The sequence below is a fragment of the Vanellus vanellus genome, assembly GCF_965231255.1.
Source record: "Vanellus vanellus genome assembly, chromosome: 2".
NCBI classification, from domain to species: domain Eukaryota; kingdom Metazoa; phylum Chordata; class Aves; order Charadriiformes; family Charadriidae; genus Vanellus; species Vanellus vanellus.
The window spans coordinates 133,921,012-133,940,177 of NC_138906.1; the positions used below are offsets into that span (position 1 = coordinate 133,921,012).

Consider the following 19,166-nt stretch of genomic DNA (forward strand, 5'->3'; position numbering starts at 1 on the left):
CGAAGAGGTCTGAGAAATCAACACTGATGCAGAAAACATCCAGGCCGAGTTAAGCTGTCCTTCAAACCCCACCCAAATCCCTGCTGCTTTTATTTATTAAAGCTTCTGGCGGACAGACACACCCAATGGATATATGGAAAAGAAAGATCAAGAAAAAGAGTAATTTATGGCTGAAGTTTAGCGTTGTCCAAAAGGCTTTTGCAGCCAGCAGCTAACAAATACAGGGAGGTTAAGATGAAACTCCTCAGTGTGGCTTCGCCTTGCCAGAATGGAGAGCGTGCACCATACATTGCACACACTCTTTTTAATAGGTTGTTTTCTACCTACTGTGCGGAGCAGTGAGTTGCTCAGGGAGCAGACTGCTTAGTGTATGACCAGGGTTTTCAACCTTCATCAGCTATGAAGCTGCTCAGAGGTTTTGTATGAATGTACTAAATCAGGAGACAGGGATACTTGGTATCCAGAGATGATCTGGGATACTTAAAAATACAGAAAAGGCGACAGAAATTTTTCCCTTCATAGTTGGAGACTTTTTTTAAAAGTTTAAACAGAACAAGCATTCATATTTCAGTACCAAGATGTTTTATATCTTAGAAATCCTCGCATCCCCTGGCCACACCAGTATTTTGTAACTCTTAAGAACACTTTTTCAACAATAACAATGTAAAACTATATGCCTGGTTGTTTACAGTGTAGTCATGGATGTAATATACTGTGCCCATGAAATACATCGGGTTGGGATAAAAACTGGAATCCTTTTTGCAATGTAGTCTTGCATCTATTTCCCACCTCAGCCTTAAAAGAAACCAGGTCATGTCATCTCTACAGAACGTAACAAACAGGACTTAACTGGGACAACACATCTCAAGCTGTAATCAGCTGGTGTCTGGCTGGAAGTCCTCTCACACAGGCACAGAGCTCCTTGGTTTTGCATTGGTCCTCAGGATATAGCGTAAACTGCTTATACTGAAATGGAAAACAAGACAACCTTTTGCCTCCTCTGAACAGCTTCTGCACTTCCCTTTTATTGGAGTTCTCTGTTCAGCCTCATGAAGTTTCTTATGGCTCTTTAGGTGACGTGTTATCATCTGAAACACCTGAAACTGCTAAGCCCTCTGTCTGCTTCTTGCCAATGGGTTGCCGGTCTATGTTTGCCAGGCTTCTTTCCAGATGTCCTTATTTTGAAGTACTAGGCTTGAAAATGATTGCATCATTTAGGAAGTTCCCAGCAGTCTGAAACAGGGGAAGCTTCTGCCGTCTTCTCACAGAAGCCACCCCTGTGGCCCCCCTCTGCTACACAAACCCAATACACTGTTTCAGGTAGCAAGAGTGTGGAGGATTTGATAGTGAGTGTATTACTGCACCTGCAGCAAGGGATACAAACAGAACAGTACCCTTCCTATTTGGGAACCTTTCCTGAATTCACTCGTCATCAAACGTCCTTAAAGATAGAACTAAGAATGACATTTTAAACAAAATGTAAATAAGCAAGTCAGCGAGAAACAGAATAGACACCCCCCCACCCCAAAGAGAACATTCTAACTACCATCAAACTTCTTTCCTAGGTCTTAGAGCTAGTAAATGAGGATGACTCTCAGGACAGGATCTTAAAAGCAGCTGGCAGGAAGGCTGGAGATGCAATTTGTGCTTCTTCCAGCTTCTGTCCCCAGCTGTTTAGAAAATTAATGCATCAAATGATATTTGCCCTTCTAGCTTGATGAGACAGAAATTGCCCCTTCTGTTTTTATTCTTAACTTTTCATGCATTCTGCACAGGTGAATGTATTCAATATAAGGGATGTAAATAGGCTAATCCCCATTTTTATACATATATGACATATAGCCTACATTGCCATTCTGTTTTTAAATAAACACACCGTCCAGACATAATCTCATCATCAACAAGGAGTCTTAAGACTTTTACAACATATCATAGCTGATATAAGCAACCTTTATTGTATATACATGTCAGTAACAGTACAATCTCAGCTTTTAGTATTTCAGAGACACCATATACAATCATTAATGACAAGTCCGGTTGTGCTGCAATTTCCCTCATTTTTTTGAGAATGTCAGGTGCTTGCTGCAGCACAGCACAAAATGTGGAATTCTCTAATTTGTTTCCTTTCGATTTCTTCGCTGCCGCCAAGTTCCAACGATACTTTATCTGAACACTAAAGCCATTTCTGTGTATTTAAAAACAAAGTATAATGAAACAGAAGAAAATGGTCCAGCAACATTTTGCCTGCCAGCAGATTTCTTCTTCAGCTCAGAAAGGTAATGAGACATCACCTCTTCATACCAGTTTCCTGCTGGCTTAGGTTCTCAGACCTCTGACAGAAAATTGTGCCACCTCACCGATTTTTCTGTTTTCCTGAAGCAAAATGACATTATTCAGAGCACGTGAATTAAATTTAAAAAAACCCCAAAGACAAAACAGTGACAATTACCTTTTTATTCTTAACAATGGAAAAGGTAATTATAAATTCAAGAAATAGCTACAGGAAAACAGTAATTATTAATGGCAAGAAGTCCATGTGAAAGCTTCTGAGTAATTACAAAGAGAGCAACAATCCAAAGGTATTGAAAAAAATCAGGTTTGCAGGAGGAGGGAAAAAAATAGTGGCTGAAATGGAAAAACGCAAGTAAACAGAAAATATAAGAGGAAAAAAAAACCCTAGCAGACCTGAAAAAGACCCCAAAACAGCACTGCACAGAAAGTTAAAAGTGAGCAAGAGTCATGATGTGGCCAAAAACCAGATCAATGACTTTTGCAAAAAGCATCATTTTCTAGACCAAAATGTTATTTCCCCTCTTTAAGAGTCTGGTTACTACTTCAGAACATGATTTCAGTTTTGGATTGCTGTTCCTGGGAGTATTTTTGTATTGGATTTGGCTCAGCTGATCAGAACAAATGCTGTCAACTTCATAAAATAATGATACTTATTAAAACATGCCTTAAATACCCAAACATATGCATGTTTCACAAATGAAGGTACAGGACTGAACAGTGAAAGGTTTTCAAGGACATATATTTGCCTTCGGTACTTTCAAACATCTCATATCTGATTTTTTTTTTTTTTTTTTTTTTTTTTTTTAAGATTGAGCCAGCATTAAAAGAAGTGTATCTAACACAAAAACTTCACACACTTTGAATACACAAAGTAATGCAAATATTTATACAATACTCTGAAAGTTTAAGCTACATGGAGAACTGAACTTGCAGCTTAAATTGATCTTCAAACATTTTATTTTAGTACGCTATACAGTATCTTACAACCAAATACAATCTTTAGTTAAAATATTTGTAGTTTAAACGGATTTAACAGCAAAACTTGAAGCTTGTTAAAGTGACAAACTTAACTTCATAGTGTAATACATATCTGAATTTACACAGATTTTTAATCACATTCTTGAAGAGTCTTATAAAGAATTTAAGTGTCTACTCCAAGTATGTGTAGTTTTTTTACGTTGATTAGTTCAAATTTATGAAACCTTTGAACGAATTCCATAGAAATGGTGTTTCCACCAGAAAACAGAAGTCTGGAATTATTTTCAGTGTTTGTTAAAACCTATTGTAGCCAGCAACCAGCGAAGATATGCACAGGCAGCTGAATTAAAAAAGGAATATAAACCCCATTATTTACATCTGTTAACAAAAATAACTTGGTTTTTAGAATGTAAAGGTAGCTTGCTAGAAAAATCACTTTTTGTGAAGTAAATTAAAACAGGTTTAGAATAACATCTTTTCAATTCTTTTTACTAGAGGTTGTTTTCTTTTTTTTAATATATCTTTTAAGTTTATAATATTGTAACATTAAGTTTGTATGACCTTGCTATCTGTCTTCTGCCACCGATGAGAAGCTGGGTATTTTATAACAGAGGTAACATTCAGTTCTTCACACTCATTCCATTTTATTAACTCAGTACCTATCAGGTTATTTTTAAAACTATCAAAAAATAGACTATGAAAAACATTAGTTAACTGAATGCAACATTGCTTTAAAATTGTGTTATCACTTTAAAAAAAAAGAATTAGCTTTTATTTTACATATCATCTGAGCTCATCATTATATTTCTTCATGCAGCAACTGTGCAGATTAAAAATATTCTTGAGCATTCTTGTATAACTTATAAATTGTTTCTCCATCTGAAGTTGGGAGATGCCTCACATACTGTTAAGAAAAAAAGACCAAATTAGTCACAAACTAACACTTAGATGCTATATATAAACATTAGATTATCTCAAACTTAACCTGTACATGCATATGTATGTCTGTACATGTAATTTTTTATTAAAACTATTGGAATACTTTCCTTCAGGCCAGCGTTGAGTTTTAATGGAAGGTGATAAACCTTAACTGTTTCACAATGTAACCTAGCAATATAAAGAATGATTAATAAAAAAGGGGTTACTAATCCTACAGTTATTTAAAGGTCAGAATATTAAAATTTCTAGATATTAAGAAATTTGAGGTAGCAGAGCACTTGCTGCATGTTCTTAAATTTATGAACTTTAGATAAAAAAAATAATCTGTGCTGCTAAATTAAGAACAGTGAAATTATATTTATCTCCATCAGGTGTGTTTTAAAAATGTGAAACAATGACCAAGAAATTTGTATCCAAACATGGGAGAATGCTTACATGCGCATATTGTGCCATGCTTCTGTGTACAAGGCATTATTTTTCTGTTTTAAGTGAGAAGAGCAAATCTGTAAAGGCAATCTCACTCCTAACTCAAGTTATAAAAGTTATGTACCAACATAAACTGCAATCCCTAGAACTAAATGGTGAATTAATGACTGCAGCAGACAGCATATGGCCATAATTTACATGGAGTAGCTCTCTTGTAACATTGTAATATGCCTGTCACATTGACAACGTGTTTCTTTGGAAAAATATTTTGTGAAAATTAAGCAGTGTTATGACTGCAACTTGAGTCTTCCATTATGAGAACAAAACTTGAAACACTGCAACTCAGACTACCTGGAAAGGACATCGTATCAAATCCAAATGAACAAGTAACATGAGTACGCAAGTATTTGTATGCTACATGCTCAGAACCAACAGAATCAATTTTCCTTAACAGATGTCCTTAATTTGAACTGAAAAACTGGCAAAGGTCACATGATGTTAAGCGTTTATCATAGCTCTGGGTCTAAGCTTGTATTTAAAAATTTAACAACTGTTTCCACACTGCAGAGATCAGCACAGAAAAATCCCAAGTGTTTTGATGACACTGCTTTCCTCCTCCTCTGTGAGCACAAACCGAAGATTAAAAAAACAAACAAACAAAAAAAACACAAACAAAAAACCCAAGAAATTTTAAAGGCCACTTCTTGTGCTTCGTGGAAAGCAGGAGCACACAGCTGAATCGAGAACCTCTCACTGGAGTAGAACAGTCACAAAAAATTCTTCTAATTTCCATCTCCTCTAGTTATTTAAGCTTTCAAATAATTTCAAGCAGTTGCTGCTTTGTGAACAGATACCTGACTGAAGCTCTGTATCTGCTGTCTCTTCAAAATTCAAAGGTGATTTCTGAGGAAAACTAAACTATAGTTCAGTAAGCATGAAAATGGTGTTGAGGGGTGGGGGTGGAATGGGCGGTGACACACCCAATGAGAAAAAGAGATTAAAGTCACTATCTCACTCAAACAAATTAATTCCTGGACATTTAAGATCTATATACAAAGTCTTTTGTAGGGAAGACTGCATGTCTACCTTTAAAGAGAAAGTTAATTTATCCAATACTTCATCTAAACAGACTATGCCGTCGCTTGAGCTGCTTTGGCAGTGAAAGGAAGGGATACCCCAGAAGAATCTTGTGGATCCAAACTGGAGAAATGTGTAGGTCCATAACGTGTTAATAAACAAGAACTGAGACCACATTTAAAAGCTGGTGCAGTAAGTATCATGCTAGTAAGCTTCCATGGCATTCTGCATAAAATATGCTTAAAGACAGCATTTTCTGAACTTCAGTGATGACTCTATTCGTGTGTCTCTAGCCTATTCTCTTTGAATAAAAAGCAGGTCATTATTATTTCAAAAATTAAGTCTCAATTATTTAAGCAATTAGTACCTGGTAGCTGATTTATCATTAAAATAAACAGAAGGTCCAACTTGGAAAAAATACACTGATTTCATGTTGTTATTCAGGTTGGTAAGTGCTGAAAATTTGAAACAGTTCTAAATATTCATGTAGTTATTTACTTTTAAGTAGACAGTCCTGGGTGCAGTTATGTAATGTACATACAGAAAGAAATATTTTCCTTAGCTCCTGGTTGAATAATGTTTCCACATGCACATGCCATTACAGAAATAGAATACTTCACCTTGTTCATTAAAAGTAAAGGCACAATGTAACAATAGTTGCTCTACTTAAGTACTATTAATCAAAAATTGTAAAAGTTTACACTGCGTGATTTTTGACTGTCTCTAGAACACACACATACAGAATATGTATTTAGGAAAGGCAGAAACATAAAATGTAGTTCCATAAAATGCTATGTACATGCATACTTCAGTATGAATTTCAGAAAATACACAAAGGTATAAACCATGTATTCCATGGTATGTTTTAAATAAAAATTTAAAGGTGTATGCACTGCAGTAATCTGTGCTCTAAGCATGTCACAAACGCTTTATAAAATATTTTCTATAAGTTTGGAAATATTGTATAACCATAGGCTTTTTGTATATAATTCCACTTCAGGTTGTCTGAAGGACAGCTACCGCAACTAATTGCGGGTATTTTTCCCCCCAGGAAGTGATGCACTAAAATACAACGAGCAACAGTACGTAGAAAATCAAAATGAAAGTGACCCTCTGTCCACCCTTCCATCCACAACTTACACACTTTTCCTTCTTTTTCCAACTTCTTCAAGTGGACTAAGAGGTTACTTTCTGCTGCTAGAAGTAAATTTTCAGGGATCTCCTAACGGGAACACAAATACACATTTTGTATTTAAATATCTCTCAATTCTTTTTTCAATATGGAACTCATGGTTTATTAACATAGATTTTCCTCTTCTGAATATGTTGAGCATTCAGTTAGTTATATAATGACAACAACCTGAAATGAGTAAGTGAATTTTACACCAGTTAAACTAGTAGCCTAATGATACATTTTTGTTTACTTTGCTCATTTTTTTGCATTATCCACTTGTATTATGCAAACTTTGGCCCACACCAAGATGACTGTGCTCTTCTGAGATTGGTCTGCACCGGGCATTTTTAAAGATAAATTTAAAGATGCATTTCTCCACAGATACCTATTGCTTCTATTCCATGACAGTATTTGCATGGGTTTAAATATCCTTTAACAGTTAGTACCTGTACATGAGTAAACAAGTTTAAAAATACAACAGCTTCAGAAGGACAAAATGTCTCTTAAAATTTTCCAGTGCTTATTAGGTAAAAAACACTATCATTTCTCAAAATGCCCCTCTCCAGCTCTATCATCCTAGAGGTAAAGCCTTCTTTTTGAAAATTAAAAAGTTCTTCTCCAAACAACATAGTCTGGCAGGAAAATTCACTAGAAAACTAGCTCAATAAATTGTGAATCTTTAGAAAAATCTGGGAGATTACACTTTTTTTTTTTTAATATGAAAGCTTTAGTAGTACTGAAAAAAATCTTATACAGTGACAGGACAATTGGTTTGTTACTTTACAGAAACATGTGAACAGCTGTATACGTAAAAACTGTAGTTGTTCAGGCAGCAGAACTGCAGGAGCTAAACAGCCACAGGTAATGGTACAGCAGCATTGCAAAACCTTCAATGTGATGCAGTCATTCTTTTGGAAACTGGTGATCAGCAGAACCACAACAAATGAGTTGTGAAGCTGTTACAGTACGGTTTACAAACCACAGCCATTGGCAACTTTGACATCTTCCTCCGAAGCAAATGCTGTATGTCTTTTTATCTCTACTTGCTAGGAGGGGTAACCCCCATACCACATGTACAGATTATTGAGGTTAAATGAAGAACGATGAAGTAGCAAAAAAGTACTCTTATGCCTGTCCAATGCCACGTGCAAGCTACCCAAATCCTGAGAGCAATACCCATCTCCATGAGACTGCAACAAACCTGCATCCTCCCACAGACCAAGCAGGAACTACAAATTTTAACCAATCTTTCAGGAGTCTCCAAACACACTTTGACAAATCAAAAATTAAACAGTCATCTCGTACTTTTCACTTAGAACCAAGCGCTGCAACTTTATTTTTGCTTGGTTCTATGAAACTGTACTGAGGACCATCTAGTGAAATAAGAAGTTCATAAGAATCATCTGGGCCCCACTCCAGTGAAGTGCTCAAACAATACAATTTAAATGCACAGTCATATATGAATTCTGAACCAGCAGACACCCCCCCTCCCTTTTTTTTTTCCCCTCTTTTAAAAGCCACTATGGTCTTAATTCAAATACTTAAACTGCTATGTACAATTTTATGAACATAACCTCAATTTTCTTTAGTTCAATCTAAAACTTTTAATCAACAATTACCTTGTATACTATCTTTACAAGCTCCGAGGATGTATATGATTTTCCAACATTCTTTTGGAAAACATTTAGAATTTGCTGTTCACGTGCATTTCGGTGAGAAATGTAGCCTTGGATTCTAGCATTTGCATCTCGTACTACTGGACCATGACCTAAATCAAAACACATGTACCACAGCACCATTACTTACGTTTGGAATTAAGTATGCTACTGAATAACTGAATCATTCTTATTGTAGACTTAAAAGTCATAAAAAGGGAGCAGCACCTGCAGGTACCACCCTCTCAGAGGATCCTTGATGTTAAATTGTAAGAAATTCTTGGTATGTTTTTTGGTTTTGGGTTTTTTTTTCATATAAAATTAAGTTTGCATCACAGTCTGCAATTGAAAAACATTAAGATGGAAAGGAAGAATTAGGATGTGAAAAGTGTGAATGAGAAAACAGAATACTTCAGATGGAACAAGAAAAGCAAGGGGAGACTACTTTAGGCTATTTAAAAAAAAAAGAAGGAAAGGAGTTCACTGCTGAACAGATTTGAAGGATGAGATTCAGATTATTATATTATCTCTGTCTGCCTATCTCACTCTCCTCAAATGATATTGATACTGATGATTTAAATTGATACTGGTCTTTGAACTGTAGTGGTTGAGGTGAAGGACTTACATACTACTGTACAAAGGTGAGAAAAGTAACATCTTTAATTGTGACAGATAAATTTTCCAGGACAGATCTTCAAAACTGACTCACACACTGTACTTTATTCCCTTAAGAGCATACTTTCGTAAGTATGATCAAAAACAATAATAGAAGACAAATCACTGAGCCAAATGGAACATGTCAGGGCAGGAATAAGCAATGCACAGGGAAGGTTATATGTGGGTCATTTTATATCTGGCTGGTTAATAAACAAAACACACTTTTTTTCTGGACTTATTGTGGCAGATCAGAAATATTCAACTTACTGAAAGGTCTCTGAATGCAATTAGAAAAAGGCTTAATTGGTAAAGCACTAACCTTTGTGGAAAAATCAAACACTGCTTCATGATACACTAAAATGACAGATGAAATGAAAATATTTTTCAGACATAAGAGTTACATGCACAGAAATTAAACTTAATGTTTTCCCTATAGAGAAATTTACTTGCATGAATTACACATGCTTTTCATAGCAAGGTTTCCTATTTCTTTGCCTGTATACTTCACCTGAAGCAGCAGCAGCAACTTCCAGCTCTGCTTTTTTTTTTTTTTTTACTCCAAGTAAATTATAAAATGAGTAAAACAGAAACTACTGTAAGAAAACATAGCTTTATTTTAGAAGTTATTGGGTATCATCCAAATCAGACAGTTTCTTTTGAGATTCTCTGGCTATTTTTAAGAAAATCATGATACTGTTTACTTGTACTTTTGAGCTAACTGACTAAATGGGTTTTTAGTTTTAAGGCTTTTTAAATTAGAATGTATTCTGCCTGAGGACAGGAAGCTTATAGAAATATAGCAGCTAATTTTTCATGTTTTGAATATCTGTGAAATAAAAAAGTGTCAAAGGAATCTATCCTTCAGCAATTCAAAATATTTATGCATATCTCAATTTATACACGCGCTTTAGCAGAACTGAAATTACTAAATATACATCGAAGCTTACCCTGTGTAAATATAGTGTTATAAATAAAATATGTAACATGTAAATATAACACTATACTGTCATATGCACATATATTTAATGATTTCAAACAAATGTAATCTGAAGCTATTGTTCCTTACAAAATAAGTTACAAATACAACAGTATCTCTAGTAAATATGTTACCATTTATAAAAAAGAAAAGTTTAAATTTAGAAAAAACACATTCAGAAATACAGAGCAGAGACTATAATGGTAACTGTTCTCTTGCATTCTCTAATGACAGAAGTCACATTAAGTATCCAAAATTAAGGCCTGCACATGGAATCACAAGGCAGTCTTAAAACCGGTCCCTGCTCTTCCAATTGATTTAATTGACTTAGCCTACAAGACTAATGTCAGTACCTGGAATGGAACACCCATTTTGCAAAGTTAAAGGCATTTCATATCCATTACATCATCTGATCCATAACCATTGTGTATGCACGTACATATATTAAAATGATGTCAGAAAGGTTGGAACTAAATCCAGATGTGGATCTTTCCCTTCCATAATTTTTCAGGGACAGCAACACAGTTAATTTCACCAATAAATAAATTAATATCTGCATAAATGCAAAATGTTTCTGAGCATGTGAAATAGATCTCTCAAAATGTCACCATCTTTCCAGTAATTTAGACTTTATATCAGACAGTTTCACATTATTTCAGATCTCTGTACAGCCCAGATGATCAGAAACAGTAAGTTTTTATTCTCATAATACCCTCTTCAGTAATAGAGATTCTCTTACTTTACAGTAAATTAAAGCACAGAGGATAAAATCGAAGAAAATAATTGGCTCATGAAATCTGGCACAGATTCCTAAGACCAGTACCAGTTTTTTCTACATTGTCAAGGAAGAACAGTGTTTATTATTACAGGATAGGGAGCCCTCTGCTGACTAAAATGCCCTTTTCTGGTTCCAAGAGTTCTCATCAACTTTTGGCTGTAAATCGACTGTCACGAGTATTCTGCCTTAAGTAATTTCCACATTAATTTACAAAAGAAACATGGAAGGGGAAGGATTGGCAAAATTCAGCTGCTCACACCTAGCCAGCAGTCAGCTTGTTACAAAAATTCACGCTCTCCTACATCTAATTCTGAGGTTGCAATGTGAGTCCTAAAGCACGGATGGGGATCAGAGAAACAGTTCAAGTATTATGAAGACCTAAAATTGCAATAAAGTCAAAGTACTGAGCTTAAATAGAATGTACTGGTAAAGCAAACTACTTTCTGCTATAGTTACCATTTACTGTAGTACATGCTGTTAGTATAAACAATTCTTCTGACTGGGCAATAGCTGTCTTTTACACAATTGCACATACATTTTGTGGTGCATGGACAAAAAAAGAAAGTTAGTTCCAAACCATCTCCATACTTAGCTACTCATCACTGAAAATACATAATACTTGACTGACTTTCTAATTGCAAGTACAGCATGAACATACAACAATGAAGCAAACATTTACAGATAAATGGGACAAATATTCAACCTTGGTGAATGTGCAATCTAGATAAATAATGATTAAGAACAGAGTGAAATACAACAGATAAAACTGATGAACCCAATAGAGTTTGGCACATATGGGGTTTTGGAAGGCAGAAATTCAATTGGAGGAACACACTGTGTTTTGTAGGTATTTAAGAAAGAAAGTAGAACATTGAATTGATCAACAGATTGAGATTCTGGAGGCTAAAATATTATTAGTTTTATCAGTAGTTAAGACAATAACTATGAGCAAGTCACTATTTCTGTCTATGTCAGCCTCCACACCCATGGAATATCTGTAATGGTATTTTTCTTAAATAGCATTTTTATGCTTAGATCTCAAAGCACTTAAAGAACACCTACTTCAAAAGAAGGTATTTTTAAGAATGAACACAAATGAGATTTGGTTATGTAGGCTAAACATAGATGGTTAATGGAGGAAGACAGAACTGAGAATGTAGACACAGTCGCTCAGAATGACAGGTTGAAGAAGATGAAACAGAAAAAGTCAGAAAAAATCCTGAGATGTAGCTCTGAAAAAACAAACGAGGAGCTTAAACCTTAGTTATATAATGAATTCTTAAAATCCAGTCTTGTCAAACAGACACTTGGTTTATGTGAAAAGTAAATGCATTCCCAAGGTTTGGGGGAGATAGAGAAAAAAAAATTAAAGCGAAGTCATAGACTGAATGAATCGGCAACTTATTTTTAGAACATGATGTTTGGCCTCTTGGCTCTTGTACAAATTTAAGCTAAGTCATTAACTAAGACAACCATTTGACAGTTCTGCAGCTTTCCAAGATGAATTTATGATTAATCTGTGCTGCAAAGGACAGACATCTCTCTCAGAAAAACTTTACTAGGTTACGCACATTGGCGGTGTATGTGGGGATGCAAAGGACCAAAAGCACAACTCTTATTTTTTCTTGCACAGTAACATTAAGGCACCTGGATAGAGTAATATAAGAAAACCAGATTTGCTGCTTGATTCCAACAGTGAAAGATTCTAGCCTCTGTAGGCTTTAGGCACAGAAGCACAAGATTCACCCTTAAATGGAGAAATCTCAGGAAGGAAAGTTATCTATCACTGAAAAAATTTCAAGTTCTGCAAACCACCATGCCAAAAAGTCACCTTAGCTTAGCACTGGACACAAGTACGTAATGAACTTGAATTGTTACCTTAGTAACAGTGTTTGATTGTAATGAGTTCTCAAATTCTTAGAGGAGATATTTAAAAGTCATATAGTAAAACAGAGCAGTTAAAAATAGAACCATTTACCTGGATATATTAAATCTAGTTTCATTTGTAACAACCTTTTCAAAGTGTTCATGTAATCATACAGGTCTTCAATTACTGTTGTTCCTTCCCCTAAAATACAGTCACCGGAAAATATAGCATTTTCTTCTTCCAGATGTAAAATCATATGATCATCGGTGTGTCCAGGTGTATATAAAACTCTGTTTAAAGAGCAACAACAATAAAGCATGTTTTTCACACAGCATATATGCTTCATTTTCAGAAGCTAGAAAAAAATGACAATAAAACTATACACTTACAAAGTAGCCCACAACAAGAACCAGAAAAAAAATAGACCAAAAAAGGCTGAAATGGCGATGTAAACAGGGCATCACTTTGTATAATCCACGTTCTTATACCGTGTAGAGAACACAGATCATCATCTCTAACATGCTCTCACTTACATGACACATTGTAATAAAAGTGCATTAAGGGAGCTGGCTAGTCATGTAGACTTCATGTTATAGAGGGCTTTATTCTGAAGCTTTAAAAAAGAAAAACGGACACGTAATTTGCAGACTGAAATGTGTGAAGTCCTGGGCATACACCTTGCACTTAGCAGAAGAGGGTAAGGATGATGTTGCCAATTCTTTTAGAAATTAACTATAAACTTCTGGACCCAACCCAGATAAAGTTCTGTCTCCCAAAATTTATTTCTCCCTGAAAGCCCCATGACACAGTGAAGCAGAGCTGTCAAATACAACAAGGAATGATGGTCTTTTAGCTGTTCTATGTGCAGGTCATTAAACATCTGAATGGTAAGGATTTAGGACCCCACAGCTTGAGTGAGTACTACATTAGAATGCAACAAAGGGTGAATAGGCAGTTGATATGTATATATTAATGTGAGCTGCTGAGGAGCTGCACTGCAGTGCTACAATTTTTGAAAGGCAGAAGGCCTCACGCTGAGGCTGATTCAAACTCAAAGTACACAGCTCAGACCAGCATCACCGGTGAAATTCAACAGAATCTTCTTGTTAATGGCAAATGCATCAACACAGCGATAAGGAACTGACAGAGCCAGTGCCAAGCATGGGGTACAGGCCAATGCTACACAGCGACCAGCCACGTCAGCGTAGGGCTGGGAGGCCAGAAGCACAGCACCATCTGATGCAATGACTTCCAGCTCTTTCTGAATACTGAGTTCAGCAGAAAGCAGGTGAGCCATCACCCTGCAGAGCCAACATAAATATCAAGTTCATGGGTTGCACCTTACCTTTGTAGGAAGCAGTACCCTCCAGTTCCTGATGAAACTTTACCAGAAGCTTAACTACTAATATGGAAAAACAAAGGAAAAAGAACCCGACACTGCCTGGCACACCTCGAAAATTTGAAGGTTGGTAACTAAAATGAAACATGCAGATACTGCTATTTTGGAACCTGTGGTGGATCTAAGAGTATGCTTAAAGTGCTTATGGAATTAACTAGGTGAGAATACCTGCTTACAATGAAGCATAAAATTTGGCTGCATTACCCCAAACTTCAAAATGTGCCACCTCTGTCTTGGATTCAAATTTAACAAGTTGTTTTCCATCTCTAAACTGATTTTGTCCAAACATGCACCACTCAGAGTAGTGACAGGTCTTCAGTATTCAATATAATACTCTCCATGTTTTTTTTTTTTTTTTTTTTTTTTTTTTACACTAAAAAATAAAATGCTTTTGGTCAAATATATCCTTTATTTTTACATTTTTTTTTTCCAATCAGCCAGCTGGCATATTCTACAAGTGGGATATAATTCACATCTCAACTGAGGAAAACAAGCAAAATCTGTCCTTAGATGAGTAATGCCTTGTTAATGAAAGAACTCTGGAAACAAAATGGTCAGATCTTTTTATTGTGTGTGTGTGTTTGTGTGAGGCAGAGAGGCTTTCTGTTTCAGGCTCATTCATACTAACAAGACAGGCAACATGCTCTCCAGGAAGAAGCCCTCCCAAATTGGCACCCTACGAGAACCTGACAGGTTAAAGGTTTAAAATTTAACATTTTAAGTTTTAAATGTTTTAGTGTCTCCTTGGGAGATATTTTTAAGGTAAAAAGAAAGTCATACTAAATAATCCATCCAGACTACCGTAAACTTCCCCAAAAGTATCAATTTTCATAATAACTACTTAGCTAAGAGTGATAAGAAAGTATGTAAAATCCTATTTGATTTTCCCAGAGGAAATACTTTTCAAAGGAAATGTTCTTAATTTCTCTGCTGAGGCCAAAAACCAAAGGCTAACTCCTGATAATCCTCATCATAAAAACAATTTCTTCGTATAAACATGGCCTGCTGGATCATGGTAAGAAGTCTACAGGTTTAAGTGTTGAAAAGATTAGATGTACAGATTGCCAATCATTAGAAGTTAGGATACACATATGTGTAAGAATTCTGAAGAAAAAAGTGATCCAGCAAACTTGCAGAAATTGACGTTTACCTGAGTGTTGCTCCCTCTGTCTGTATCACATCTCCTTCTTTAAGATAAAAATATTTATGTCCTCCATCTATTATTTCTTCACGGTGAGGGACACGAGGAAGCTTACAGATGCGATATTCAGAGCCTATTTAAAGAAAGCAAAGAAAATGATGTTTTGAAATAGTCACTAACAAAGTAAATTCCACAGAAAGGCTACTTTTTGAATAAGTACTATTAATTATTACACAGTGTGAATACAAAACTAGAAAGAAGAAATTATGTACAGTAACTTTACATTTATAAAGCAACCTTATTCCAGAGCCACCAACACTGAATAGTGAAAGCCACTGAATGTGAATACTGTACTTTGTACCAGCAGCAATTTTGAAGACAAAAAAGCGCAAGTGAAGTTAAAAAAGAAATGTTAATAATTATTATATTTCACAAATGTTCCTTCTTGATTCATCAAGACCCACAACCCCCAAGTTTCTACAACACCACTAAGACTTCTGCATTTGCGTTCTCCATTATGATTCACAGAAGCACCATTCAACATTTGCCTAACACTAGATGGGAGGCTTTTTGACCTGCAACTTCCTTCAGCATCTATCATTCTGAACTGTGCATGTTCCAACTGCATGCCTTGGCTGGAACAGCTATGGATAGCAACCCAGAAAGGTATTTATGCCCCTTGCTAGTCTTTACAACCATGCTCATGGGTTGAAAAAAACAAAATCCTCACAAAGACAATAATGTTGTTTTCAGGAGTGTTCTGGCTTCTGTACAGATAAGCACCTGGCAACTTTACAAAATCTGGTAAAGCCTGCAACAAAGCTTGTGACAAAGTCCAGCGATGCTAAGAACTGCATGATCCATACTGCTAATTTTCTTCCCAGATACTAAAGCATTAATGTCTCTTACTGTTTCTCAACATGAAATACACATTTTCAGATCAGAATTCTCCTGCAGACTGCCCTACCCTCTTCGCCCTTATGATCTGAGGTCTATGGATTTGTCAGCAATTACTAATGGTCTACTGTAACAATCTCAGTTACGCATGTTTCTTTTTCAGAGATTAACACAAGTGGAAGTAATGGTCAATTTGTCATTACAGTCAACATGGAAAAGAAAGAGTATCAAGTTTTTCTCACATCTCTTAATATCATGGAAGCTGCTGATGGTATGTAGGCTCTCATTATTCACCTGTAAGAAAAATTCACTACAAAGGTATGCACAGGTACTGAAGAAAAACTCTAGTACTACAACTACAATATTCAGATTATTCATTGCTCCCATTCTACACACTGCAACAGTATAATGAAGTTACATGTAGTTTATATGGAGATTCCAGAATAACCACTCGGCTGCTTTGTACAGAAGCACTCAGAAAATGTTTTTCTTGCCACATATCTAACGTTTTCAACAATATCCGAAATGTCTGGCCTACCATTAGGGATGTTTTTGCAGATATCAGGTATTCCACCGGTATGATCATGATGCCAGTGTGTCACTAAAATTTCTTGAATTGAGATGTTGAACTCTGACAGTGCCTGCTTTAAACAGCCAATATATTCAGGAATAGCTGGCTCCCCAGTGTCAATAAGGACTCTTCTACACAGGGACAAAAAAAAAAAAACCCAAAACAACAAAACCACCAAACAAAAAAAACAAGAGAAAAAAAAAACAACAACAGTGAGCGAATTTAGAGTTCTCATTAAATAAAGAAAGAACCCAACATTGCATGGAAATGTGGTAATAGTGGATGTCTCCGTATTCCAGACGCCATCTCTCCTCTCCGTAATATTCTACTCCCGTGCTGTAACAATTTACAAAGGGGGGTAAAGAACATATTCAGACCGGCACAGCCGGGGGAGCTGCGAGGCCTGAAGTGAAGCACCCGCCCCCCGCCCTCCTCACGGAACTTCCCGCCCGGCCGCGGCTCCGCACCCCGCCTGCCCAAACCGCCGCCGGGCACACCCGCCCCGAAAACTTAATGCTGTAATTTTTTTTTTTTTGTTTTTGTTGTTTTTCCCCTCCTTTCTTTAACCCCGATTAAGGGATTTCGGAACAGCCCGCTGGCCGCCACTCCAGCCGCAGCACAGACCCCTGGAGCAGCGTCGTTACCTGGGCCCGGTGCCCACCAGGTAGGTGTTGGTGCCCTGCAGTGTCATGGGCCCCGGGTTGCAGCCCAGCACCCGCACCACCCGCGACGACAGCCGCTCGATGCGCGGCAGCAGCGACACCATCTCTGCAGCGGCACCCTGCAAACCCCTTTCCTCCCACTCCCCCGCCCGCTCCGCTCCGCTCCCCGGCTCCGCTCCCCTCACACGGCCACCGGCAGGCGAAGGCGGGAAGGCGGAAGCCACTTATTCCCCCCCGCTCCGCCTCCCGCCGCTGGACGCGGGACCTTCCGCCCGGTTGTGAGGCGGAGCGGCTGTCGCCCTCAGTGAGGCGGCTCCTTCCCGGCCCGCCCACCGCCACGGCGGGGCACCGGCGGGGTTTTGGCTTCAAGCTCGGCCTTTGGGAACAAACACTGTGGTAATGCAGTGGCAGGAAGGCGGTGTTCTCCCTTGAGGGGCCGGTGCCTCGCTGCTGCCCGGGCAGAGGCAGGTCCGGGCTCTGCTGGCTTCTTCCTGATGCCGGAAGGACTTTTTTGGTTTTTTTTGGGCTTTTTTTTTTTTTTTTTTTCAGTAACGACAGCTGCATTTTCTGTATATTCTGAGAACATGCGTATATAGGAGCTATATATGCTCCTCTGTGACATATAGGAGCTATCTAGGATTCAGCATTTTAAAGAAAATTGGGGAGCTACTGGAGAGTGTCCAGCAAAGGGCCACTAAAGTGCTGAAGGGACCGGAGCATCTCTCCTGTGGGGAAAGGCTGCGAGAGCTGGGACTGTCCAGCCTGGAGAAGAGAAGGCTCAGAGAGATCTCATCAGTGTATATAAATACCTGAAGGGAGGACGCACAGAGGACGGAGCCAGGCTCTGTCACAGGGCCATCGCCTCTGGTCCTGTCATGGGGCCCAGTGCCAATGAGCACACACTGAAACACAGGAGGATCCCTCTGAACATCAGGAAACACTTTTTCACTGTAAGGGTGACCGAGCACTGGCACAGGTTACCCAGGGAGGTTGTGGAGTCTCCATCCTTGGGAGATATTTTAAAGCCGCCCGGACATGTTCCTGGGCAACTGGCTCTGGGTGGCCGTGCTTGAGCAGTGGGCTTGGACCAGGAGACCTCCAGCTGTCCCTTCCCACCTCAGCTGTTCTGTGATTCTGTGAAATTTTGTCACTGTCATCCAAGTAGTAATACTGAGTTTGCAAACAACATGCATTCTGGAGCCTGCAAGGTGCTGAAATTCACCTGTTTGGCTTTGCAGTGTCCCCTTCTGAAACCCCTGATTAATTGCCTTTCAGCTGGCATTGTTAGAGAAATTAGAGCAGACTTGTTCTCTCCTCAAAGTACCTGTAAATGAAGAATAAAGATAATTTAACTCGAAATTCAAGCAGGTAGTATTACTGTGAGCAACTTTACCAACATTAGAATTTCAAATATTATCTGATTGTTTTATACCTATGTAAGATCCGATATTTTACCCGTAACAAATAAATGTAAATTTATAATGTGATCATGGCAATACAAAGCACAGAACAGTGTTTGGTGGTAGCATATTTTTTGCTTAAATGTTTTTTCATTATATGAAAATAGAGTTTCAACCCTTATATGTAATCTGGGGCCATTTCTAGGATTTGCATGGACAAAGGGAACAGATTCCCGGTGTCTTCTGAAGGGGCAGAAATCCCCAAAAGTGATCTTGA

At 37.6% G+C, this 19,166-nt stretch overlaps 1 protein-coding gene across 1 annotated transcript; it reads right to left on the reverse strand.

Moving 5' to 3' along the window:
* Positions 1-1,951: 1,951 nt before the first annotated feature.
* On the reverse strand, positions 1,952-17,690 carry LACTB2 (lactamase beta 2). The gene is made up of 7 exons (XM_082479443.1): positions 17,472-17,690; positions 16,795-16,958; positions 15,369-15,492; positions 12,931-13,109; positions 8,506-8,654; positions 6,853-6,934; positions 1,952-4,174 (listed from the first exon to the last, which is right to left on the reverse strand). Exons 1-7 carry the CDS (start codon positions 17,591-17,593, stop codon positions 4,131-4,133), a joined length of 864 nt encoding a protein of 287 aa, XP_082335569.1. The 5' UTR covers positions 17,594-17,690; the 3' UTR covers positions 1,952-4,130.
* Positions 17,691-19,166: the final 1,476 nt, after the last annotated feature.

Coding starts and splice junctions, on each gene's coding strand:
- LACTB2 (XM_082479443.1), bottom strand. CDS start 17,593: ATGGTGTCGCTGCTGCCGCGCATCGAGCGGCTGTCGTCGCGGGTGGTG. Junction 15,493..16,794: donor CTGCAAAAACATCCCTAATG/GTAGGCCAGACA, acceptor TTCTTTAAATAG/GCTCTGAATATCGCATCTGT. Junction 8,655..12,930: donor ACTAGATTTAATATATCCAG/GTAAATGGTTCT, acceptor GTTTTGATTTAG/GTCATGGTCCAGTAGTACGA.